This window comes from Gopherus evgoodei, chromosome 4, assembly GCF_007399415.2.
Source record: "Gopherus evgoodei ecotype Sinaloan lineage chromosome 4, rGopEvg1_v1.p, whole genome shotgun sequence".
Lineage (NCBI taxonomy): Eukaryota > Metazoa > Chordata > Testudines > Testudinidae > Gopherus > Gopherus evgoodei.
In genome coordinates, this window is record NC_044325.1 from 150,614,212 (window position 1) to 150,640,809 (window position 26,598).

Sequence of the window (26,598 nt, forward strand, 5' to 3'; positions counted from 1 at the left end):
TGGATTGATATTTCTATGCTTGGAAGTAGAGGCTGCTCTGAATTAATGGTATCCAAACACTGGTCCATGGGTTGATCACCAGCAGGTGAGGGAGCCCTTGGTGCCCATAGAGCAAAGCACAATCTGGGATCAAGCAGTGGGGTGGGGGATCTGAGGCTGGGGAGGGGATGTAATGATGGAATTATCTTAAGCAGTAGCCTGAAGCATGGAAGTGCTGGAGAGCTACTGCCCTAAGCCAAGTAACAGTTGCCCCTTCCTCCCTGTGACCTCTGAACCTTCACACCATCCATTACGGCTCTGAAGTATCAAGTGATCAGTAAGCCAGCTGTGTCTCACTGTAAAGAACGCTCTTCTCTCCCCCCCGCCCCCCTCAGTTGGTCGAGAACTGTGTCTGCCTGCTGCGGAACCTATCGTATCAAGTCCACCGTGAGATCCCGCACGCCGAGCGCTACCAGGAGACGCCTCTTAACCCTGCCAACAACGCTGGGCCCCATGCTGCCAGCTGCTTTGGTGCCAAGAAAGGCAAAGGTAATGCCTGTCTTAGTGGGGAGGAAAACGGGGCTGCTTATCATACATTAACACTCCTGGCAAGAAGGCTAAATCACTGCTTTCCTCAAGACCTCTTGTGACAGCAGTGAGACTGCCCTGCCTGTATCTCTAGCCCTTGGTGTTCAGGGTCCTGTGGTGGGTTGATATGCTGTGTTGTCAGGGAAATGACAGAAGGATTGCCACTAATTTCAGGCCTTTCCCATCTCTCTCTCTTCCCCGCCCCCTCCCCCCCTTGCTTTCCTGCCAAACCACCCTGTGATCCTGTTGGTATCTATCTTTCCTCTCCTGCTTCCCCTATCTCCTGTCCTTCTCTCCGCTTCACCAATAGATGAGTGGTTCTCCAGAGGTGAGTACGCTCTTGTCTTTTTTCCCTCTTACATGTTAGTTTGGGTTCTCTCCTCTGCCCACTTCCCAGTGGGTGCATGTGGGGTGGATGTTCACAACACTGGCTAAGGAATGCTCTCTGTAGGAGATGCCCACTCTGTCCCAACAGCACCTCCCTAGATTTATTCTGATTCTCTCACTAATTGGAGCAACTGGAATGAGGAATCTGGCTGGGAGGTGGTGGAGTAAGCTATGCTAATACCTTGTAGTCACTACTTTACTTTTCATTCCTTTTGAAGGGAAAAAACCTCTAGAAGAGCCTGGTGCCGATACAGTGGACTTTCCCAAAAGAACAAGTCCTGCAAAAGGTATATTCTCTGGTGCATTTGCTCTACCCTTCTCTCCTTGCCCAGCTCCTGGTGATCTTATCTCAAACTCCATTAAATAGAAGCCAGTTAAATAAAGACTGGTTTTATGAGGGGTGGAGATACAGACCACTAATTACATGTAGTGTAATAAAGCCATGACACACACGAGTTCTGGGAAGAGCCCCTACTTGGCTTATATGAGGGAGGATGGTGCAGTGGTCAGGGCACTAGCCTAGGACTTGGGGTAATTTCTTGCTATGCCACACTGTGACCTTGGGGAAAGTAACCTGGCCTCATCTCCCAATCTGTAGAGGGATAACAACACTACCCTGCCTCCCCCCAAATAGTGTAAAACAAATAGTGTTAAACTCCAGGAGCTGCAGGTATTCAGAACTAGAGCTGGCTGGGAAAGGTGGAGGGTTTGAAAACCACGGAATGAAAACTCTTTGAAAAATTCAAAGAACTCTCTTCAAATATCTGTGAATTTTTGGCTCTCTCTCTCCATTTCCCACTGGAAAATGAGGTGTGGAGAAGAAATAAACCTAAACTCCATTTTTGACAAAATGAGAATTCAGAAAACTTTTTTGCAGAAACTTTGACTTTCAAAAAGGCCATTTAAAAAAAAAATTCAAATTAAACTTCATCAGCCCTACTCAATAGATTCTCATGAGACTTGTCTACCCACTGGTAAGGGCGCAGAGTCTCTTTCAGTAAAGTGGTTTGCAGGATCAGAGACCAAACCCTTCTACTTGATGTCACTGCAACACCAGCACTTCCAGCTGATCTGGCTTGAAGACCTGTTCTGTGCAGTTGTGGCTGTGAACACTGTTGAAGTGTCCCTGCTGTGCTCATGTGTAGGCAGGAAAGGCTTTTGTAAACATTACAGTTGCTTGAATTAGCTCTGTAGGTGCCAAGAGGATCTACTGATGATGAGGCTTGAGTCCTCCCTCTTTTCCCTGTATCAAGCTTTCAGACACTGCTGTGGTTGGCTGCTGTGACCATTACCTCACCTAAATCTGGCCTGGTGTAAGAGCGCTGGCTTAAAGGGGAACACCACATCAAATGGCTAAACCTTACCCTTTTATTAGTAACACCTTAGATCAGGCCTGCACAACTCGTGGCCCTCGCCGCTTTACATTACTCCAAAGAAAACAGCTGAGGGCCGAAACCTCCCGGCCCCGCGGAAACACCCCGCCCCAGCACCGTCCAGCCCTGCAGAAACACACCCTCCTTTCCCAGCGCCACCCCAGCAAAACATCTGTGGACCAAAAAGGAAGGTTGGGGGTGGGGAGGTGATACTTGATTTTAAATCAACCAGGGGCTCCCAGCTGAAGAGGTGGCTGGGAGCCCTCAGGGGCAAATTAAAGGGCTGGGGGCTCCGGCGGCTGGGGGAACCCGGAGCTTTGCAGGGCTGGGGCAGGGATTTAAAGGGCCCAGAGCTCCTGCCACTAAGGGGAGCCCGAGCCCTTTAAATCCCAGCCCCAGCCCATCCACTGGAGCCATGGCCGGGATTCAAAGGGCTCTGGGCTGCCCGCAACCGCAGGGAGCCCTGAGCCCTTTAAATCTTAGCCACGGCCGGGAATCTCTGCAGGCAGCCCAGAGCCCTTTGAATCCCGGCCGCGGCTGAGATTTAAAGGGCTCTGGGCTCCCTGCGGTTGCGGGCAGCCCAGAGCGCTATGAATCCTGGCCGTGGCTGGGATTTAAAGGGCTCTGGGCTCTCTGCAGCTGCGGGCCGCATGCGGGCTGTATGTTATGCAGGCCTGCCTTAGATTTTAAAAAGTATTCTAGCACCTGTCAGTGCTCTGCTGGTTGAATTGCAGTCACACCACTTCATTGACTGAAGTAATTGTCTGGGCTAGTGCAGGAGTGGCAGCCGCTGTGCTGTGCTGTCTGGGTTTCCAGTGTTACGGGGCAATGGTTTAAAAGCTAAACTGTTTTGAACTAGTTCCTATAGTTCTAGTCACTTGGGAAAGGGAGAGGCAAAACCGACACCTTGTTTCAGTTGTCTAACCTACTGGATAGACCATTGCTTACTCGGTTACTTAATGAACCTCTTGGATAAGCCCTACCTGTTACTCTCTGTCTCGCTTTCTAGGGTATGAGCTCCTCTTCCAACCAGAAGTAGTCCGGATATATATCTCGCTGCTGAAGGAGAGCAAGACCCCTGCCATCCTAGAGGCCTCAGCAGGAGCCATCCAGAACCTGTGTGCTGGTCGCTGGACGGTGAGTCACTTCCAAGGAGAGACAGACTGGGAACCTGATCTTAAAAATGAGAAGTGAATGAAGCCTTGGAGCTGGCTGGGGCTAGGGCACATCAGAAAGGAGGGATCATCCATCCTGTACTGGTATAGGGGGTCCAGGCACCCAGAGGCAGATTAAGGTTTCCTGGGGTCCTGGGCCAGAGCAAGTGTGTGTGTTGGGTGGTGGCACTTCTGCCCTTTCCCGGGGCCAAGGATCCACCTCCCACTGCAGCCCCAAGAAACTCTATCCTTGTGCATTGGCCCTACGACTGCAGCGGTGAGAGAGCTCTTCCAGGGCTGCTGCGGGGGATGTCCAGGTGCTGGGGCTTCCCCCGTCACCCCTGCTGCCCCAAGGCTTCTGCCCATGTTGAGGCATTGGCGGTGGGTGTGGGGGCTTCTGCATGTGTGTGGGAGGGGGTTCTGGGGGCTGCCTTGCACTTCTGGGGACCAGGGCTGGGTGCTGCTGTTGGGGCTTCCCCTTCTGCAGCAGATTTCCACTATATGGGGTGGGGGTATGCGTAGTTTTTTGGGGCCCCTGGGCATTGGTGTAACTGATTTCCAGCATTACCGTGGCATCAAAGCTGCTGTAGGAGTCATGTCCCATTTCCAGACTCATTACTGGGACCAACCCAAAGTCAAAAGACACTGGTAATCTCATGGAGAGAGACTAACGCGAATTCTAGGATATAGCTGTCCCTCCTGAGCCATGCCTGGGCGCTCCTTCAGCATAAATGCCAACGTCTCCCCATCTGCCCAATGTTTTCAGCTATCTGTGCTCTTGGCATCAACTCTGCATTAGTGTGCAATATAACTGGTTGCACAAGCTGGTGATGGGTTCTCTCTGAGGTTAAGCCTCATGCAGGAATGCCAAGCAGTTCCTGCTGTAGGAGGGGAGAGACAGGAGATGTGACAGAGTGATGTTGCAGGGAAGACCAATCAGGTTCTCTTATTTCTTCTAGTAGTGTCCCTGTGGGTGCTCCGCTTTAGGTGTTGGTGCATCTCTGTGCTGGAAATTGGAGATTTTAGGTAGCAGTGCTTGGTTGGGGCATGCACGCACAGCAGCTGTCTCGTGGTGGTGGTGGCTCCTCTTGTAGCATGTGCACAACCCGACCCCTTCAGTTCCTTCTCTTCAGTGCTCAGCTGCAGACGCAGCTTAGTGGCAGTGCTGCCGCTTTGAAAATCTTTAGAAAAGAAAATAGTTTACGTGGTAGTTGTAACTTTGATAGTTTGATTTGAGTTTACGTAGCCCATTATTTGGGCGGCTGGGGGTGCGGGGGAGATTTTTTCTTTTTCGTTCCCTTCAGTTTTAGTTTCTTACATAAGCAGTAGAAATAGAGTTTTCGTTTAACCAATTTCTACATTTTTTTCTTCATTTCACATCCCAGTTGTGGGAAAAATCATCAGACACAATATGCCTGGCTCACCCGGTTTTCAGAGATTCAACTCCTACCACAAAGCAGTGCCCATCTCTGATGGCCACGTGTCTTGTGTCCGCTGCCTGGCAGAAACACACATCCCCCAGAAATGTAATCACTGTACAAATTCAAAAGCAAGGGTATGGTGAGACAGATCTCCACATTAAAATGATTATGATGGAAAAGTCCCTGCAGCCGTCTCAGGAGACACCAACAACTCGTCACAGACCAGCAGAAGTTCTGACAAAGGCAGTCCTCAGCCTTCCAAAACCTCAAGGAAGTGAGCTTTGACCTCCCGAAACAGGGTGGCAGTCAGCCAGGAGATCACGCTAGAGGAGGTACAAGTGAAGCCACACAAACTGCTGCAAATCCTCCAACCATCCACCTCATCCAAGATTGCACTCACCATTAACAAAGCCATAATGGAGCCAGCAGAGGCCATATGGCAGATACCTGCATCAGCACCACTTACCAGTAAAAGGGCTGACAAAAAGTACTTTGTCCCAGCTAAAGGAATGGACTTTCTCTTTCCACCCACCCATAACTCAACTCCCTAGTGGTGGAAGCTGTCAATCACTGCAGCAAGCAACCCCAGTTCTGTTCCACACAGGACAAGGAACACAAAAAAGACTAGACCTCTTTGGTCATAAAATATACTCCTCAAACCCACTCCAATTCAGGGTGGTGAACTATTCTGCTCTTTTGGCAAATTATGACTTCTCTAATTATGACAAACTGCAGGAATTCTTGGAAGATCTTCCTGAAGACACATGTCCCCAGCTCAAGGCCATCATGACCAAGGGACAGATAATAGCCCACACAGCTCTACAGGCCTCAATGGATGTGGCAGACACAGCGGCACGAACAACTGCCACAGCAGTGGTGATGCGCAGATCATCTTGGTTGCAGGTATCGGGAATCCTGAAAGAACTATAGGTGAAGATGAAGACCTTCCTTTTGACAGCGAAAAGCTCTCTTCCTCTAAAACAGACGAGGGCTTGCATACAATAAAAGTACGTAATGTGGCCTGAGAGTCCTTAGGCATATACACCCTGTGTAACAAACGATGCCAATACACACCATATCAAAGAACCAAAATGCATCTTTCCACCCACAACAACAGTGGCATTTTGACCATAATCTGAATAAACAATGTCCTCAAAGACATAGAGCCCCGCAACATCAGGCCTCGTCTTCTCAATCATCCATAACCAAGCCTCAATTTTGAAGTCTTGGTTGAGGGTCTGAATGACCTCCCCCAGACTATAGCTCCGTTGGACACTCTTGCCACTGCTTACGCCCATTTTACCACACTTTGACAGCTATAACAACAGACCAGTGGGTACTGGAGCTCATAAGATCTGGTTTATGCTCTCCTGTTCCTCTTCATACCACCCACTCTCCCCCTTTCCCTGTCCCTCTTCAGAGACCCCTCACACGAGCACCTCCTACAACAGGAAGTGGACCACATCCTGTTTCTGGGTGCTGTGGAACGAGTTCCAAATCAATACCAAGGGAACGGTTTCTACGCAAACTATTTCCTCACCAAAAAAAAAAGAGGTGGATGGAAACCCATCTTAGATCTCTGGAAGGTAAACAAATTTGTCCACAACCGCAGTTCAAAATGGTCACATTAGCCACAATCATACCAGCACTAGACAGGGGGATTGGTTTTCAGCCCTCGACCTTCAAGATGCATATTTTCATATCATCATACATTTGGCCCCACAAAGGATTCTTAAGCTTCACAGGAGGATCCAACCACTACCAATACAGAGTCCTACCCTTTGGCCTCTCCACTGTCCTTTTAGTTTTTTTCCAAAAACACGATAGTAGCGGCACACTTAAGACACAGAAGGGTGCTGATCTTCCCATACTTCGACGACTGCCTGTTGAAAGGTATGACCTGGGAGAAGGCAACACATGTGGTACAAATAACCATAGAGCTGTTCCACAGGCCGGGGTTGCAAATAAATTTTAAAGAAATCAACCCTAACCCCGACACAACACCTGGAGTTCATAGGCACCTACCTCGACTCCATACAAACCAAGGCAATACTACCAAACCACAGGTTCATAACAATGAACACCTTCATTTCCATGAATCCAAAAACATCTGTGAGGACTTGCCTTCAGCTCCTGGGACATATGGCGGGCATGACCTTCATCGTAAGGCACGCAAGATTCCACATGTGCTGTCTTCAGGGCTGGCTGAGCGCTGTGTGTGTATGCGCCCAGCAAACACCGCTGAAGCAGAAGAGTCACATTGCCTCCAAAGGCCCTCACATCTTTACACTGGTGGATGAAACCAGAAAATGTTTGTTTGTACTGGCATCCCCTTTCAACAGGACCCTCCATCACTCACTATTGCAATAGATGCATCCCTGATAGGTTGGGGCACTCATTTGGACCACCACATCTTATAGGGCAAGTGAGGGGAGGGATAACTCAGTGGTTTTGAGCATTGGCCTGCTAAACCCAGGGTTGTGAGTGCAATCCTTGAGGGGGCCATTTCGGAATCGGGGGCAAAAATCTGTCTGGGAATTGGTCCTGCTTTGAGCAGGGGGTTGGACTAGAGGACCTCCTGAGGTCCCTTCCAACACTGATATTCTATAGTCAGTGATGGAAACTCAACTTCACATCAATCTCCTAGAGCTCAGAGCAGTACACAATGCATGCCGTCACCTCCTGCCAATCATACAGAACAAATCAGTTCACATCTAACCAACAACATCACATGCATGCTCTATATCAATTGATAAGGCGGTGCTTGCTTCCACTCTCTAGGCACAGAAGCCCTGAACTTATAGAATTGGTGTATCTGCAACAACATAAACATCACGGCATCTAACCTACCAGGGTGCCCGAATACAACAGCAGACACACTGAGCAGACACTTTTCAGAGGAACACAAATGGGAAATACATGTATGTACTCTATATTCCAGAAATTGGAATATGGTCCAGAAACAAGATGTGGTCCAATAATAGATCTGTTTGCATCAACAAACCACAAGTGCCCTCCCTTCTGCTCCAGAGTGGGTCTAACACCCAAATTGTCAGGGGATGCCTTCCTCATATTGTGAAACACATCACTCCTGTATGCATTCCTGCCAATACCTTTAATATTGTGACTGATTCACAAGATACGGACCAACAGAGCACACATCCTAATTGTCCCCACCTGGCTCACAGACTTGATTCTCCTACCTGTTGCACCTGGCAGTGTGTGCTCCACACACACTTGCCTTATGAGTGGATCTTCTGTCACAGAAAAAGGCCCAACCACTCCAACCCAATCTGGAGAAGTTCCACCTCAAAGCATGGCTCCTATGTGGTTCCAAAATGGAGAACTAGACTGTTCAGAAAGAGTGAAACGGAGATTACTAAACAGCAGATGATCTACCACTGGAAATACTTAACTCCAGAAGTGGAAGTGATTCTTCATGTGGTGCGAACAAAAACAAACCGATTTGGTCACGGCGTCTCTATCTACTGTATTAGAGTTCAAAGAATCTGGCTTGACCATAAGCTCTATTAAATGACGACATCTAGCAGTTGTTACAGCCTTTCACAATAAGACAGAGGGGACGTCAGCCTTTGCTCATCCAATTATGAGATGCTTCCTAGTGGGTATACAGAACATGTATCCAGAAGCCCAGCAACCTACACCACCATGGGACCTGAATCATGTACTCAGATGTCTCACCAGACCACCTTTTGAGCTACTAGCAACCTGCTCTCTCTTACATATGTCAGTGAAGGTCATGTTTCTGGTGGCCATCACATCAGCCAGAAGAGTCGGCAAAATAGGGGCACTGATGGCTGAACCTCCCTACGCTGTATTGACCAAAGACCAAATCATGCTACGACCTCACCTGAAATTATTGCCGAAAGTAGCTACATCCTTCCACATAAAGCAAATGATACTTACCCTCATTCTACCCTAAACCACACAAGGATTCTCAGGAGGCTGCCCTCCATGCACTGGATGTCAGGCGAGCCATCGCATTCTATTTAGACAAAACCAAATCCTTCTGGAAATCACCTAGACTGTTCTGTTGTGGAGATGTACAATCAAAGGGTTGTGCAATATCAACCCAGAGACTATCTAAATGGATCTCACCTGTATCTGAACCTACTACCAACTACACAATAAAGAGCATCCCTCAGGCATCGGATCTCATTCTACATATGCTATGGCTACATTAGTAGCCTTCCTAAACAATGTCCCCTCATAGATGTATAGAGCTGCCACCTGGGCATCAGAGTACACCTTTGCTAAACACTGTGCCATCACCCAAGGTGCTATGTCAGTTACCATAGTTGGCCTTTCATGTGTAGCAGTTGAGAACATAGTAACTCCGAAGCCCCTACCTCCACAGGGGAGCACTGTGGAACACCCACAGGGCTACTACTCGAAGTAGTTACTCACCTTGTGCAGTAAAGGTGGTTCTTCAAGATGTGTCCCCTTGTGGATACTCCACTGCCCACCCTCCTCCCTTCTGCTTCGGTGTTTTTGCTATCTGACTCTTTGGTGGTGAAGGAACGGAAGGGGGGCGGGGTCGGGTGGTGTGCGCACTATAAGAGGCACCAACGACACCGCGAGACAGCTGTTGCGTGCGCATGCCCCAACCGAGCATTGCTACCTAAAATCTCTGATCTGCGGTGCAGGGATGCACCGACATTTAAAGTGTTGCATCCACAACTACTTCTGTGTCCCACAAAGGGATGCTTAGTGTCTTTAATCTTGAGTCCCACAGCTGTGAGTCAGATGCTGAAGGCCAGCTAAACTAGTTATCTGCGCCTTTGAAGCAGCGTCTTACATGTGCTATGCAAGCTGTCTGAATAATGTAGCTTATTATGGGGCCTAGTTTCTTGGGGAGCCTCTGCTTTCCTTTTTCAGATTGACCCTGTATTAAATGCAACTTTCTCTAGTCCACGGTTGAGTTGCACATAACTGCACAGTGGATTGTATTCTTGGCTCAAACTCTGGGACAGAACTGTCCCTTGCCACATGTCTAGCACAGTGGACTCCTGAGTTGGTTGAGGCCTCTGCCATGCTCCTGCAATATAAATGTCAGGCAATGGTCTCTCCAGCAGTGTATCATGTCTCTGATGTGGTCAGGCTAGATGTGTCAGATGAAGGTGTGAGAAGTGTCATAATGGACACTTCCGTTCTGCTGTAGTATTGCATTGATTAGGCTGTTAAGGGCATTGCCCACCATGGTAGCATCTAGTGTTGGCTGTTCAATACCAGACTGCTTGAGTGGGATGATTCCTGTAGGCCTCCTGGGGAGGTCCCTCCTTGCATGGTGTTGGGGAGAGTGGCTCAGTGGAAGCATGTATGAGGCTGGGTGCCAGCCCTAGAGATGGAAGGGGGGAAGGCATAATGCTGTCAATGGGGACCTGTTACCTGCCTTCTCTTGTAACCCCATGGCACCCTGCTCTCGTCCTCCTGCAGTATGGCCGGTACATCCGTTCAGCGCTGCGCCAGGAAAAGGGGCTCTCTTCTGTCGCTGACCTCCTGACCCATGACAGTGAGCGGGTGGTGAAAGCAGCATCTGGAGCCTTGCGTAACCTGGCAGTGGATTCTCGCAACAAAGAACTGATAGGTAAGAGCAATGGAGGTGATGTTTGCTCTGTAGCTGCGCGTGTGCGGGCTCTCTCTCCCCCACCACTGCTCTCCACTCAGAGGGCATGTCTTGTCTCTGCATCAGCCAGGAGTTGTCATCATTTTTGCTTGTTGATCTTACCTCCTCAAGGATAATGTGATTCCCCTTGTTCCTCTGGAAACTGCAGACTTCTGTTTCATTCATCTGACCCCAATCACGTCTAACATGAGACAGTGGGTGCTGTGCTAACTTCCAGAATGCCTCCAGTAGGCTTTGTGGAGGGAAGGGGAAAGCTGTCAGAACCAAGAATGACCAAACACTTCTGTCCATCCATGATGATCCTCTGGACTCATCTTCCCTCTGCGTGGCTCCCCCAATTCATTAGGCTGCTTAGTGTTCCTCATGCCTTCTGATTCAGTTGGGACTGACCTGATTCTCCCATCTGCCCCCACTCCAGGTAAACATGCCATCCCCAACCTAGTGAAGAACCTGCCAGGCGGGCAACAGACCCCAGCCAAGAACCTGTCTGAGGACACAGTGGTCTCAATCCTGAACACCATCAACGAGGTCATTGTGGACAATCTAGAGGCCGCCAAAAAACTGCGTGAGACTCAGGGCATCGAGAAGCTGGTGCTGATCAACAAATCTGGGTAGGTGTGTCCTAGGGAAAGGGTATGCTGGAATCTTGCCTGAGACTTCCTGCCCCCTTTCTCCCCACCCTCTGTCCTTTCATGTATGACTTAGAGGGGACTGGATATTACCCTGTATTGCATCTTCACATTCTTGTCTTGCTCTTTCCAGGAACAGATCAGAGAGGGAAGTCCGAGCTGCTGCCCTTGTCTTGCAGACAATTTGGGGGTATAAAGAACTGCGAAAGCCACTGGAGAAAGAAGGATGGAAGAAATCTGACTTCCAGGTACCTGAGGTGACTAGGATGTTGTTGGTGAGGGGTCATTGGCTTTCAGAGGGTGGGGAGAGACAAGGTTCGTATTTGGGGAGGGGGAACTCCACTGGACCTTCTAGCATGTTTCTAATAATGCTTCATGTTTAGACTCCTTCCTTGTTGCTGATGAGCAGTGGCCAGCCTTCTGGACAGAAGCTGGTCCTGCCCTCTTGGTGCCCCCAGTAGCCTTGCTGAATCCTAGCTGTGTTTATATGAAATCCTGTAGAGGAAGGCCATCCTGTGGCTAAGGCATGGGATTGGGACTCTGGACATCTGGGTTCAGTTCCCAGCTCTCCTTGTGTGACCTTGGGCAAGTTATGTGGGGCCAGATACTTGGAAGCCAGCAGCTCCCATTTTCAGTGTGGCTGGGAAGGTTCTTGTTTTCAATAGATACTGTTGGGTGCTGAGAACTCCGGACAAACTGGTTACTTTTCTAGGAACAGATTTTAGAAATCTGGCTTTAATCCCTGTCTGGGTCCCGTTCGATAGATGGGGATGGGCACTTCCTGCCTTTCCACAGAGCTTCATAAGTGTGAGATCAGTATCTGAGGTGCATGTGTATGTGGGATCCAGTATCTGAGCAAGTTCCTAGATGGCACGAAACTTTCCCCTTGATAGACAGCTGTTCTCACAACTTGCAGAAGAATCAAAATGCAGAGAAGCTTATTCACCAGGCCAAATCCTGTCTTCCACTGCATGTTGAACCTCTCCTGTCAGCGGCATGCAGCCTTCCCTGGCATGGGCTTCACCTCTCTTCAGGCCTTCAGATGCTAGAGGGGAGCACACTTGAATCATTCCAGATTCTGCTATTGCTGGGCTCCAGCTGTAGAACTCTAGGTCTCTTGGTGTGGCGGGTTAAGGGACCTATGTCTGTGTGATCTAGTAACTGGGATGTGTGGGATCATGGATGTTACAGGCCCCTCTCCTGTTTCAGGTGAATCTAAACAATGCCTCTCGGAGCCAGGGAGGTAACTCGTTTGACGACAGCACCTTGCCCCTCATTGACAGGAACCAAAAAGCAGGTATGTCATGCCCTGTAGACAGCCGTGCAGTCGTCACAAGTCCAGTCATACCTGCTGACCTCCTATGTTCAGATTACTTCAGTTGCTCTTGCTGAAAAACCCAACATGTTGTCCAGTGCAGTTAGTGGGCTCCATGTTCCAAGAGTTGCCTCTGCACCTCACTCTTGATGGTTTCACTGGGAGCTGTTTGGAGCACAGACATTGTCAGAGGTGTTGAGCAAACTTGAGTCCATGGATTAGACTGAGAATGTAGCTGGTGTTTGTAAAGGCCCTATAGCATCTTGCACCGGGTTTGCGAGCCGGCTGACTTCACCGCAGTCTTAAGTGATTCTTGCCTGCCTGGATGAGCCCAAACAATGAACTAGCTTATCTGCTGCCTGAGAGTTTGCCTGGCTGGGTGAGTACCCTTGAAGTCTGGTGTCTGAAACTCCCATCCTTTTCCCTCTAGATAAGAAATCCTCCCGAGAGGAGATCCAGATGAGCAACATGGGACCAGGTAAGAAACTGGCAGCTGGCTAATGGCACAGACACACAGACTAGAGTATGTGGGGATCTGCCTAGAACGTGTCCTGCTGCTTAGACCTGAGCTAACACTGGAGAGGAAGGGAATGTGTAAAGGGTTGGGGAAGTCATTGTAAATAGCTCCTGACCCTCACTACCAGCTTCATGCGGCCTAAGCTCCCAGCTTCTAGTTGAAGGGGTCTGTCTCACTTGCCATGTGTCTTCCTAATCCAGAAAACAACTACACCACACTGGAGGAGAGAGACCACAATAGGACCCTAGACCGGTCTGGAGATGTGAGCGATGTGGAGCCACTGAAGGGAGCACCGTTGATGGTAAGACCTGCTACCCCTCTTGAGTCTTCTTAGTCCCCTGCTACTTCTGCTCTGCTCACCTGAATCCCAGAAACCTGGGGCAGGTGGGGTGGGAAGGGATCCGGACCTAGGTCGTCAGGACAGGCAGACTGTGGCCTCTGTGTTGGAAGGAGCCAAGGAGAGGACCCAGGCTGTGTCAGATGACTCTGCTTTACTGCTCTGCCCTATCTGCTGATTAGATAGTCCCTGTCTATCCCCCTCAATCCATCAAGCTCAGCATCCCTTTTTCCCTTCCTGTGTCTTGCATCCTTTCCCACACCCTACTAACAATATGTGTCTGCAGGAGGATGAAAGGCAGGAATCCCTGCATGAGGAGGATGACGAGCTGTTGGCTTATCCCCCTATGGTATGTTCCAGACTCCCTTTGAGTCTCCTGCTCATGTACGCCCGGAAGCTGGAAGATAACCTTCTTGGGCAATCTGGTGGTGCTTGGCCAATCAAATCATACTCTATTCCAGATCCCAATCACTAGCTGATCCGTGACCATAATCTACCTTGATTTGTTTTGTTTTGCTTGGTGTGCATTGTGCTCCTGCTTGATGACAACTCCTCCCCCCGGTGCTAACCTGTTCTCATCTCTCTCTCTCTCCACAGCAGAAGATCTAGTCTCCTCCCTGCCTCCGCTCAGTTTGGGTTTATAGTATGTTATATACAACTCTTTCTTTGTGGTGGAATGGACTGATTTTTACCTTACTTTTGCTGGACTCTTTTTGTGCCAACTACCCAGCCAAATGATTGGCCCTGTGCACCCCTTCTGCCTGGGAGTGGGGGACATCTGGACAGGGCCCCCTCACTCCCTTCTGTAGACGGCTGCCCCTCAATCCTTGGACGCCCTTTATCTTTCCTTTCAAGAGCAACTCCTGCAGACCAAATACTTCTGAGGGATCTCACTGGAGCAACTAAGGCAGGATCTTCAAGGAGCTCCTCCTCTGACACCACAATCTCCTGCTGCACTCACAGCGCAAGGTGGATCTCAGTGGAGCCCTGTTATACTGGGACTGCTTTTCCTTTAAGAGACATCAGCTCTGCTCCTGGAGGCGGGTCGAAGTCCACTGTCGCCTCTTAGCCTATAGAATATATTTTTGTGTGTGATCACTTTGCAACAAAGGATGCCGGGAATACGGGAACATTCCAGGCAGTGGTGATGGGAGGGGTCGGGACTGGCAGTTACTGGAGGGGGAAATCACAATACTCCTGTCTCATGATTGATCGATTGCATTTGGATGCCAGATGATTGTTGGGGGAGGGGGAGGTCTGTCCTGAGCAGACTTCTGTTTGGTTGGCCTATTGCCTCTGATATGAGGGAGGAGAGATGTGTAAATGGACGTGCAAGGGTGGGGATTGGATCACTTTGCTCCCCACTCTCTAGTGGGGCCTTGGTGAGTGTTCATCCGGATGAGTTGTTCAGGGGCAGGTATTTGAGAGAGGGAGCCAACTTGGGAGAAAGTGGCGAGGGATGTGAGGGAGAAGATCTTGGTATGTAGCAGGGGCAGGGTTGGCTCTCTGCTGGGAAGAGGTTGTCAGGTTTTTTAAGAGATGCATTGTTTCATTAACTGTCCTAAGTCTGAGAGGTGCCATGGCTTAGGGTATGCTGGGAGGAGGGGGGTGATGGATTGGGAGGGGTGGTGATAGGAAGCAAAAACTGGCTTGTAACTACTATCCCCATCCCATACACAACGGGTGAATGCAGCAGTGTCTGTCGGTCTCTCGACACGTGCCTTTCTTTGCCACTGTGAAACAGTTTCTTCCAAGTTGTAGGCTCTCTTGCCTGGTGGAGGAGGAGTGTGTTTTTTGGAGTCAAGGAGTTGGGATCTTTGGCATAGACTAGCTTCTGCTCTCCTCCCCACTTGGGGTTCTGGCCTTACTGTGTTACCACCTCCCCCCTGGACACAAGGGGTAGCTGGATTCCCAGGAATGTTTGGGTTGTGGGGATAAGTAAGGGCTTCTCTGTTCTACCTAAAGCCTCATTGGAGTGAGGTAGAGAAGGAAGAGCATTGTCAACCTGCACATAATGGGATTGCCTGCTGAGACTGGGAAGCTTCAGGGACTTGGGTGGGAACACCAAGTGGTCTTGGCTTTTCCACCCCATTCAGCCAGGTGGAAGGGGAAACTATGGGTGCTCTGATGAAGGGGGTGTGTCTTTGCCTCCCCATGGAAGACGTTCCTAGCCCCTCTTCTGCATACAGTGCAACTGTAAGCCTCCCCTTAAGGCCGCAAACTGGACCTGGATCGCTCTAGTCTTGTGTGTCAAATGGGATTCTCATTTCCCCCCACTGTGCATGCACTACACAAGGGAGAAGGTCTGGCCTGGGAGATCTGTGCCTGTCTAACCCCACCTTTGTCACTTCCAGCCTCTTTCCCTGGAAGGGACTGGAGTACAAATCCAAGCTGTCTTTCTGGGGTCTAACTTGTACGTAAAACACTAATTCCTTTTTAATTCCAGATGAACCAAAAACTCCTCCTTCCCCCCACAGACTGCTTTAGCACCTGCAGCGGGGAACCAATAACTGACTATTTTGCTCTCTTCTGCACCCCTTGTTCTGGGGTGCAGGGAACCTGTTCTTTGTCTGATTCCTGCGCGCGCTCTTGTAATGCTTTTAAAACAAAATGATTTTTTATATAAATAAAGTTTTTAAAGTGTGTATCTGGGGAAAGTGGAGTTGCTTCTTCAGAACTGGCTGGAGGCATATGCCACGGTAAGACAAACCAGTGTGGGGCTGGTCCTCTGGTAGGACCACGGAAGGGGTTTATCCAGTATTCTGACTCCCAATTAAAACTGACTGAGAAGCTCAGATGCTACAGTATTTGATCCTCACGCAGCCCTGTGAGGTAGGGACATGCTGTTTATCCCTATTGTACAGGTGGGGGGAACTGAGGCATGGACTAAGGGACTTGCCTAAGATCACATGAGGAGGCTGTGGCAGGTGAGGGAGTTGAACTGGGGAGGTCCTTCAAGTCCTCAGTTAGTGCCCTAAACACTGGGCCTATGCTTTGCTTGTAGCTGCTACTGGATTAATGGATGCCAAGGAATAGAGACCTTTATAGCAGAGGTCCTAGGTCCAGTCCCCACCACTCGTCAGTTAATGGTGGCAACATAGCACGGCTGTGCACATCAACACTGCTTTGGCCATAGGCCTAGCTGGCGTGGAATGTTCCTAATTCACAAATCTCTCTGCTACTGCTCCTAGCAGCATGGATGGACTCAATACTTCTGAGATCTGCTAGAAAACCAGGCTTTGGTGCTTGAGGTCCTGAGTTCAAAACTGCTGGTGAGCCAGGCAGGAGTATTGCTAAACACTTAACATTTCACATCCATTTGAGCTCAAGCTCTTCACATAGGTGGGGAAATATCTTCCTGTTACAGATGGAGAAACTGAGGCCCAGAGGCAGACAGACCTGCCCAAAGGTGCAGCATTAATTAGAGCTGGGCACATAACCAGAGCTGCACCATTCCCCTGTTCAGCCTGGCCCTGCTCTGGGTGTAGTAGAGGCTACATTGCTAGTGTCCTCTCCAGTCGTGCACCCTCGGCAGAAGAGTTGAGTTTGCCCAACAATGGATCACTTGCTGCTCTGTCGCCCCTGAGCTTGCTTTCCATGCATTGTTGCTCTGAGGCACCTGCGAGGGGCGTGTGTGTGTGTGTGAGAGAGAGAATTCATGTTGCTTTCTAGGGTGTATGAGCCCTCCAGGGCAGCATAGGCCAGTGTGTTGCCACTACTTTGAGCACCATAAGAACACTCTCTTTGCTACAAAAGAAGCACTTGTCAGCCTAGCTCAGCAGCGTGGGTTTTTAATCCCAGATTCCACAGCAGCAGACCATCCCACTACATCTCGCTTACGCTACACCTTGTTTCACCCTCAACCCTGTAATCCAGCCTGCTGGGGCGAGTACCTTTGCCAATAGTGACAGTGCCCATGATCTGAGGCCTTTGGTGACCAGCAGTCTTGACCACAAGCTGGCCCCTGTAATCCTCCCCCGGGAGGGTAGAGAGGCAGGGGTTGGTGGAGCTCTTCCCCAGGGGAGTATTCCTTGGGCCAGTATCACGCCCGACTCCTGGGTCAGTTATGGGGTAGCTGGGCTAGTCTGGTTGGCTGGCTGTTAAGTAAAAGTTTACTCTACACGCACACAGGGCTGGGTGCAGCCAGCTCTTTACATCACAGAAAGAACTGCACTTCATAACCTCCTAGACAGCTCTTAACTGGACTCGTTCTTAAGGGCCTGGCCACTAGCTAATGGCAAAGCTCCTATCGCAGTCCCCTCCTTCTCATACTGGTGAGGTCCAGCTCTTTCCATGAGTGATCCTCTAGTGCCAGTCCCAGTTCTTGGCTCACTATGCCTCTTTCTCCATCCACAACCCTTCTGCTCTTCAGTTTCCACAGGTTGCCCCTAGGTGGGGCGAACGCTTCCATGCACAGGAGCAATGTAGTAACTGGAGTTCTGAACAGCCCAACTCGGTTGCTTTTAATCCCCCCAAGTCTCTGAATAGCAGGCAACTGCCCCCAGTGGGTTGTTCAAACAAAGCTATTGCAAAAATGTCCTTTGCAGTCACAATGCTGTTAATGTGCAGTGGGCTTCTGCAATGGCCTCTGTTGGAAAACCAATATTATGAAAGACACTGTTTTAAATCTAGTTGGGGGTCCCTGACCTTGCTGCCCTGTAGCAACTGTGTTGGCCTCTTCTGTGATGTGAGTTAACAAGGAGCCAGACCCTGAGTCTCTTAGCTGGCTCCATCAACTTCCATGGTAAAATATTTAACTTAGAGCTGCTTCAGTGGGTAAGGTGTCATTGGACTGATAGGGTGGGGGAGCAAAAAGCAAGGGCTAGCTTTGCAGCTGCATTGTAATACCTTGGAGAGCAGTGACATGCTGAGTATGGAAGGTAACACTGCAGAACTCAAGGTTTGGCCTCAGCAGTTACGGTTGGTCCTTGTCTAACAACATGTTACAGAGCACAACAGGTGGTGGCACACATCCAGCCTCCACTCTCAAACACAGGCCTTGCTCACTGGCCTGGAAGCTGGTGGTTGCTGTTAGGAGTGATTGTGATTACATTCATTATGGATGAACTGCAGACAGTCCCAACAGCTAACATACTTGGTGCTGCCAAAGAGCCAGCTTCCCCAAGCAGAAGGCGATGGGCTTTGTGAACAAAAATTCAGATGGAAAAAGGTGAATCAAAATTGGGAGTTTAAGAATTTCCTAGCTGTCCAAAAAGTCACAACAGTCAGAACAACCCTTCCATGCTGGGAACTGAAGACCGCAAGTAAAATTATTGTTTCTATATAACAGATAGGGCCTGGGGGAAAAGTGATATGGATGGCAAAAATGTAGACAATTGATATTTGGAGGGACCTAAAATACTGGAGGTGGAGAACAATGGGAACCTTAGTGGTCCTTTAAATGTCTATTACCAGCTGGAGACAGTAAATAGTTACTGAACATATCTGCCTTTTCTGCATCGCTATATATTTCTGATCTGTGTTTGGAAAGGATGTGTCATCAAAAGTGAGGATACTACTTTCCAGTTCATTTGTAATTAGAGCTGTGTGTGAAAAACTTCCTCCTCTCATCCCATATTGAGATGGAGTCAATCTGTTTTGGATTTAAAAAACAAACTTGGTTTGGATCAACCAAAACATTGCTTTGATTGACCATGGCTTCTGACACTTTTACTCTGCTTAAGTTTTTTTTTTTTAAAAGTCATTTTAAATCAGAAACTTGATTTTTTTTATTGAAAATATTAAATGGAGGCATTTTGACAATGCTGAAACTTCTTAAATGTTTGTCTAGACTGGGGCCTTGAGAGGTCAGCTAGTCCAGTCCCCTGCACTCGTGGTAGGACTAAGAGTTGGTCTACGTGGGGGGGGGGGTCTATCTAAGAGATGCAATTTCAGCTATGCTCTTCACATAGCTGAAGTCAAGTATCTTAGTTCGATTTACCTGGCTGGCCTCATGGCAGCGAGTTGACTGCCGCGGCTCCCCGTTGACGCTGCTTACTCCTCCTGCCAAGGTGGAGTACAGATGTCAGTTCGTGGAGCGATTTATCACATCTCATCTGGATGGGATAAATCGATCCCCAATAGATCGATTAATACCCACCAATCCGGCGGCTAGTATAGGTGTACCCTTAGTATTATCTAGACCATCCCCGACAGGTGTTTGTCTAACCTGCTCTTAAATCTCCAATGATGGAGATTCCACAACCTCCCTAGGCCACTTATTCCAGTGCTTAACCACCCTGACCGAAAGCTTTTCATAATGACCAACCTAAGCCCATTGCTGCTTGTCCTATCCTCAGAGGTTAAGAACAATTTTTCTCCCTCCATCTTGTAACCTTTTAGTACTACAGTCACGGCACCAATCACCGGCAGCCTGCTACCAATCTCCACCATGCCTGGGTGGTTCAGTGCCACCTTGGCCCTCACGATCTGCCTCGCATTCGTTGCAATCCGATGTGGGCTCACGTCACAGCTACTTAGCTCCTGGCCATGGCAAGGGTGATACAGGTCCCTGGCAGGAAGAAGGCCATGAGTCTGTGCAAGAGTCTTCCCAATGGCCCTTTTGGACACTGTGGGTGTACCACCAAGCCCAAGGCGCCCCGTCAGGGGCCTCCCGCTCAGCCCATTCAGAGCCTTGTGTGCCAGAGACCACCTTAAGCTGTCCTGCTCCGGGGGCAAGGAAACCACAGCCTCAACTCCAGGACAGGTCCCAGACCCCAGCATCGTGGACCCTGGGCGACGAGATCCATCTCAGCAGGAGATACCAGTGGACCCTCTTATCCCCTATGGCATCCTCCTCATCTTCCCTAGATGAGGCTGTGGCTGGAACAACTATTTCAGGTCCCCCTCCAATAGACCTCCATGTCCACCAGGACCTCCTGCGTAGAGTGGCATGAAACATGAACCTCCAAGCGGAGGAGGTGATAGAGTTGGAGGACCCACGGGTAGACATTTTATCAGCAGACACCTCATACTGAGTGGCTTTACCACTCATTTGTACTATACAGACCACAGCCATAATGATCTGGCAAATGCCTGCATCCATCCCTCCAACTGCTAAAGGGGGGAAGAGGCAATACTTTGTCCCCTTCAAGGAGTATGAGTACCTGTATACTCGCCCTCAGCCCTGTTCACTAGTGGTGGCCATGGTGAACGACGAGGAGTGACATGGGCAAGGCTCCGGCACCTAAATCGAAAGACGCCAGCTGTCTCGATTTGTTCGGATGCAAGATATACTCTTCTGGGGGGCTGCAGCTCAGGGTCGCGAACCAGCAGGTGCTCCTGAGCTGCTATGACTACAATTCATGGAATTCCACGTTAAAATTTAAGGTGTTAGTACCTCCAAACTCCTCTCTGGACTCCGGGGCCATGGTAGAAGAAGGCAAAAAAGTGGCCAGGACCTCCTTACAGGCCTCATTAGATGCCGCAGACTCCACTGCCCGGACCTTTGTGTTGGGAATAGCCATGCAGCGCATATTGTGGCTTCAGGTGTCCGGCCGACTGCCAGAACTGCAGCAAACTCTACAGGATCTTCCGTTTGAAGGGCAAGGCCTGTTTTCAGATAAAACTGATTCCAGACTCCAAAGTCTTAAAGATTCCAGGGCCGTAATGTGCTCCCTAGGAATGCACACGCTGGTCACACAGCACAAATCCACCAACCACCAGCCCGGGCAGAACCAAGGCCCAGCTAAACGACCAGTAGGGCCCAAACAAAACTTTTGAAGGTGAGACCAAGGATGACATACTAGTCACCAACCAGGATCCTTCCTCTCTATTTTGGGATGGTCTGTCCTGGTTCCACTGTGCATCGTCTCTCATAACTACAGACTGTTGGGTTCTTCGCACGGTGGAAAGGGGATATTCTCTCCAATTTTCTTTCTCCTCTTCCTTCCTCCCTGTCCCTCTTCAGGGACCCTTCTCATGAGCAACACCTTATGCAGGAAGTGCAGATGCTCTTAACCATGGAAGCGATCAAGGAGATTCCAAAGGCACTAAGGGGCAGGGGTTTTTACTCCCTTTACTTCCTAATCCCCAAAGCAAAGGGCGGGCTTCGGCCTATCCTGGACCTACGTGGACTCAACAAATTCATGATAAAGCTAAAGTTTCGCAAGGTGTCCTTAGGAATCATCATACCTTCCCTGGAGACTGGTACGCTGCCTTCGACATGAAGGACACGTATTTCCACATAGCAATTCTTCTGGCACACAGACGTTTCGTTTGCTTTGTGGTCAACTGTGAACGCTATCTGTTCACGGTCCTTCCTTTTGGCCTTTCTATGGCTTCCCGGGTATTTTACCAAATGTATGGCTGTTATGGCAGCCTCTCTCCGTCGACAATGGATCCAAGTATTCCTGTGTCTCGATTGGCTTATTTGAGGTCGCACCAGGGAATAGGGGCAGTCCCATGTTCAAGCGACCATGGCTCTGTTTCATCGATTAGGCCTCCTCCTCAATGTGGAAAAGTCATCTCTGGAATCAACTCCGAGAATAGAGTTCATTGGGGCAGTCTTAGACTCCAGACTTGCCCGAGCTCTCCTAGCAGATGCCCGCTTCCATTAATTGGCGAACCTTATCCACAGCCTCCAAAGTTTTTCCAACCCTCAATGGTGAGAACATGCTTGAACCTTCTGGGGCACCTGGCCTCCTGCACGTACGTGACCAGGCATGCCAGATTGCAGCTCTGCCCACTTCAAGTCTGGCTGACAACAGTCTATCACCCAGGTTGAAACAGCTTAAACATGGTGGTCACCATCCCAGAAACAATCCTAACCTCTCTCCGCTGGTGGTTAGACCCCAGGACAGTATGTAAAGAGGTACCATTCCACACTCCTCAACCTTCCTTGTCTCTGGTCACGGATGTTTCATCCCTAGGATGAGGTGCCCATCTCGGGAACGTCCGGACACACGGTCTATGAACAGCAGCCGAACTGTCTCTACACATCAATGTACGAGAGCTGATAGCAGTGCACTTGGCATGCCAAGTGTTCCAGGAGCAACTACATGGCCCTTGCATGGTGGTCCTCACAGACAACATCACGGCCATGTTCTATATCAACAAGCAAGGGGGAGCCCGCTCCTCCCCTCCCTGTCGGGAAGCTATTCGCCTGTGTTTTTTTTTTTTTTTTTGTATAGCCCACTCTAGCCATCTGGTGGCATCCTTCCTCCCAGGGGTCCAAAACACACTGGCAGATCACCTCAGCAGGTCCTTCTAGTCCCACGAGTGTTCGATTCATTCTGATGTTATCCACTCCATCTTCCTGAGGGTGAGGATTTCCCCAGGTTGACCTGTTTGCCTCATGCAGCAATCAGAAGTGCTGGATATTTTGCTCTCTCCAGGGACGCTCGCCGGGTTCTCTGACTCCTTCCTGCTCCTGTGGAAGGGCCAACTGTTCTACGCCTTCTCTCCATTCCCGCTGGTCTACAAGGTCCTGCTCAAGGTGTGCAGGGACAGAGCATGTCTGATTCTGGTTGCCCTGGCGTGGCCCAGACAACACTGGTACACCACACTACTGGAAATATCAATAGACACTCCGATTCCACTCCTGTTTTGGCCATGGGCTTTTGAGATCAGATCTGGCCACCTCTGTCACCTCGACCTGCAATCCCTCCACTTCACGGCATGGATGCTGCATGGCTAACTCATTCGGAGCAGCAGGTACTACTAGGTAGCAGAAAACCCTCCAGTCTAGCCATGTACCTGGCCAAATGGAAGCACTTATCCTGTTCGTGTGCCCAGCGCGGCACGTCCCCCCTGCATGCATCTGTCTTTCATCTTGGACTATCTCTTGGAAGACTGTCTTCCTTGTGGCTATCACTTCGGCAATGTGCATATCCGAGAGCAGAGCCCTCACTTTGGAACCACAGTACGTGGTCTTCTATAAAGACAAGGTGCAGCTATGCTCTCACCCTGGTATCAACTTTTCATGTCAGCCAGGACATTTTCCTCCCAGTCTTTTATCCAGAGCCACATGCTGCTCGGCGGGAGCAACGGCTGCCCTCCCTCGACGTTCGTAGGGCCCTCGCCTTCTATACTGAGCATACAAAGCCATTCAGAAAGATGACCCAGTTCTTCTTTGCTGTGGCTGACCAGATGAAAGCCTCCCGGTCTCCTCACAGCACATCTCCTTTTGGATTATGTCCTGTACCGATGCTTGCTACGACCTGGCTGGCATCCTGGCCAAGCCCCTCACTGCCCATTCCACAAGGCCTCGGCACAGGTTCCAATACAGGAGATCTGTAGAGTTGCCACTTGGTCTTCAGTGCATACTTCTGCCTCACTATGTGATAGTCCAGCAGTCCTGAGACGATGCTGCATTTGGTTCAGTGGTGTCACACTCAGCGATATCTCACTTCGACCCCCACTGCCTAGGTAAGGCTTGGGAGTCACCTAACTGGAATCGATATGAGCAAGCAGTCGAACAACAGATGTTCTTCAAGATGTGTTGCTCATATCTATTCCAACCCCCCCCTCCTTCTCCTCTGTCGGAGTAGCCGGCAAGAAGGAACTGAAGGGGCGATGGGTCAGCTGGAGTATATATGCCGTGCTACTCCAGGGAGCGCCTCAGCCAACCCACCAAGGGTTGCTAGGGTAAAAGTTCTCCCATTTGTGCACACAGCGCGCCCACACCTAATTGGAATGGATATGAGCAACACATCTCGAAGAACAACAGTTACACAGGTGAGTAACCATCTTTTCTGTCCAATTCTGCTCCTCCCTTTCCTCCCAGCCCTCTTCACTGTGCCTCTTCAGGGACCCTTCTCACAAGCAACTCCTTGTACAGGAGGAGCAATTGCTCCTCTCCTTAGGGGCAGTGGAGGAGATTCCTCAGGAGCTAAGGGGGAAGGGATTCTACTCCCATTATTTCCAAATCCCCAAGGCAAAGGGGGGCCTCAGACCCATCTTAGACTTGCGAGGACTCAACTGTTTATGGTAAAGTTGAAGTTCTGCAAGGTCTCCCTAGGCACAGTTATTCCTTCCCTGCATGTGGGGGATTGGTATGCTGCCCTCGACATGAAAGATGTATACTTCCCTGTAGCCATTTGTCTGGCCCACAGAAGTTTGCTGAGATTTGTGGTCAATCACATGTGCTACCAGTTCACTAAGTGTATGTTGCGGCCTTTCTCTGCAAGAGGCACGTACAGGAGTATCCCTACCTCGACAACTGGCTGCTGCGGGGGGGCTCCCAGGGTCAGATGGAATCCCAGGGTCTGATTAGTCAGAGACACCCTTCCAGAGACTAGGTCTCCTTCAACGTGGACAAGTTGACGCTGTCACACACCCAAAGAATAGAATTCATTGGGGCAGTGTCACAGAGTCCCCAGGCGATGCTCTGGAACTGCTCCCCACCAGGCCAGTCAGGACTTTGGGGAGCATCCTCTCCCTTGGAGCAGACTGTCTCCAGGGCAAGAAGCTCACCTGGCTTCACCTCCTGGGTATCTCCTTGGAGCATTCAGCATCCTCTGCCCCTCCGTGTGCTTCCCACAGCGAGTCCACCCAGGCGGGCTCCTGGGGAAGCCACCAGGTCCTGCATCCCTACTTTGCAGTCAGACATGACACTCAGCCAGCCAGCCACTAAAGCAGAGGTTTATTAGATGACAGGAACACGGTTTAAAACAGAGCTTGTAGGTACAGCTAACGGGACCCTTCAGCCGGGTCCATTTTGGGGAGCAGTGACCTAGACACCTACGTCTGCACTTCACTCTTTGTCCCTAGCCAGCTCCAGCCTGAAAACCCCCTCCTTCTCAGCTCAGTTCCTTTCCCAGGCCCGGAGGTCACTTGACCTTTTTGTCTCCAACACCTTTAGTTGGCACCTTTGCAGAGGAGGGGCCTAGGCTATCAGTTGCTAAGAGAGAGTGTCAGGCATTTATGTACACTGGCCCTTTGTTCTGCAGCAATCACACACCCTTATTCCACCACCTAGATACCTAAGAACTGCATAGGGGACACTGAGGCACCAACACAGTATTAAGAACATTCTCAGTTCGTCACAGGCAGTGCTAGACTTGGTTCATGCAAGAGTGATACTACTGGGGTCCAGATTCCAAGCACTAACAGGAATCATTCAGACTCTCAAGTGATACCCTTGCAGTTGTGGTAGGGTATGCCCAAGTCTCCTCGGACACATGGCAGCCTGCACCTATGTGCTCAGACATGCCAGACTGACTTAGGCCACACCAGGCTTGGGTCGCCTCAGTTTATCACCCAGGCTGACACAGTTTGAACTTGTAACAGTGCTGGGATGAGTCCTAGAAACCATAATGGTGGTGGCTGGACCCTCACATGGTTTGCAAAGGAGTTCCGTTCAGTGCTCCTCAGCCATCCGTGACCTTGGTCATGGATGCATTAGACATGGGTTGTGGGGGCCCACCTAGGAGATTTACGTATACATATATCTGAGATCCTGCTCCACATCAATATAAAGGAACTCGAGTGGTGAGACTAGCCTGCCAGATCTTCAAGGACAGACTTCAAGGTCGCTCTGTGGCCACGTTGACTGACAAATACCACTGCCATGTTTTACATAAACAGGGTGGATCCAGCTTTGGGATCTCTGTATAGCCCCTTCTATTCACCTAGAGGCATCCTATCTCCCAGGCCTGCAGAATGAGATTGCAGACTGTCTCAGTAGGTCGTTTCTCAACCACGTGTGGTCAGTCCATCAGGATGTCTTACATTCCGTATTCCAAAGGTGGGGTTTTCCGCAGGTGGACCTATTCGCCACCAGGAGCACCAGGAAGTGTCCAGCATTCTGCTCCTTCCAGAAACAAAGTCCGGGCTCCATCTCAGATGCGTTCTGGCTACCTTGGAGGGACCACCTCATGTGTGCCTTCCCCCTGGTCCCACTGATTTCCAGCCCATTTGGGGACTGCCTTTTACCAAGTCTGGAGAACCATCACCACAGGCAAATGGGTTCTGGAAATTTTATACAGAAGGGCTATTCCATCCACCCCCTTTTTTTCCCCTCCCATTCCCCTTCGCCATTCCTCTTCAGGGACCCATCTCACAAGTACCTGTTACAGCATCTCCTACAATTAGGTGCTGTGGAACCAGTACCGGTTTGGCACAGGGGTCGGGGGTTCTACTCACATTTTCTCACTCTGAGGATAACAGGTGGATGGAGGCCAATTCTGGACTTACTCAAACTGAACAAGTTCATGGGAACACAGTGCTTCAAGATGGTAACCCTAGCAACTATAATTCCGGCATTGAAGAAAGGAGATTGGCTCTTGGCCCTTGACCTATAGAACGCTT

At 50.0% G+C, this 26,598-nt stretch overlaps 1 protein-coding gene across 13 annotated transcripts in view; it reads left to right on the forward strand.

The window, feature by feature from the left end:
* The window catches only part of CTNND1 (catenin delta 1), a 58,094-nt gene extending 42,100 nt beyond the window's left edge, over positions 1-15,994 (forward strand). For 6 of the 13 annotated variants that reach the window (XM_030561896.1, XM_030561897.1, XM_030561895.1 and 3 more), the window contains 11 exons: positions 375-528; positions 878-895; positions 1,173-1,241; positions 3,337-3,464; positions 10,360-10,510; positions 10,968-11,160; positions 11,312-11,426; positions 12,388-12,475; positions 12,924-12,971; positions 13,211-13,311; positions 13,634-13,919. In XM_030561896.1, coding sequence (XP_030417756.1) covers positions 375-528; positions 878-895; positions 1,173-1,241; positions 3,337-3,464; positions 10,360-10,510; positions 10,968-11,160; positions 11,312-11,426; positions 12,388-12,475; positions 12,924-12,971; positions 13,211-13,311; positions 13,634-13,822 — 1,254 coding nt within the window. In that variant the 3' untranslated portion in view covers positions 13,823-13,919. Of the gene's footprint in view, positions 1-374; positions 529-877; positions 896-1,172; positions 1,242-3,336; positions 3,465-10,359; positions 10,511-10,967; positions 11,161-11,311; positions 11,427-12,387; positions 12,476-12,923; positions 12,972-13,210; positions 13,312-13,633; positions 13,920-13,944 lie in introns of those variants that run through there. The other 7 variants (XM_030561906.1, XM_030561901.1, XM_030561907.1 and 4 more) reach the window with 5 other exon arrangements.
* The last annotated feature ends 10,604 nt before the right edge of the window (positions 15,995-26,598 follow it).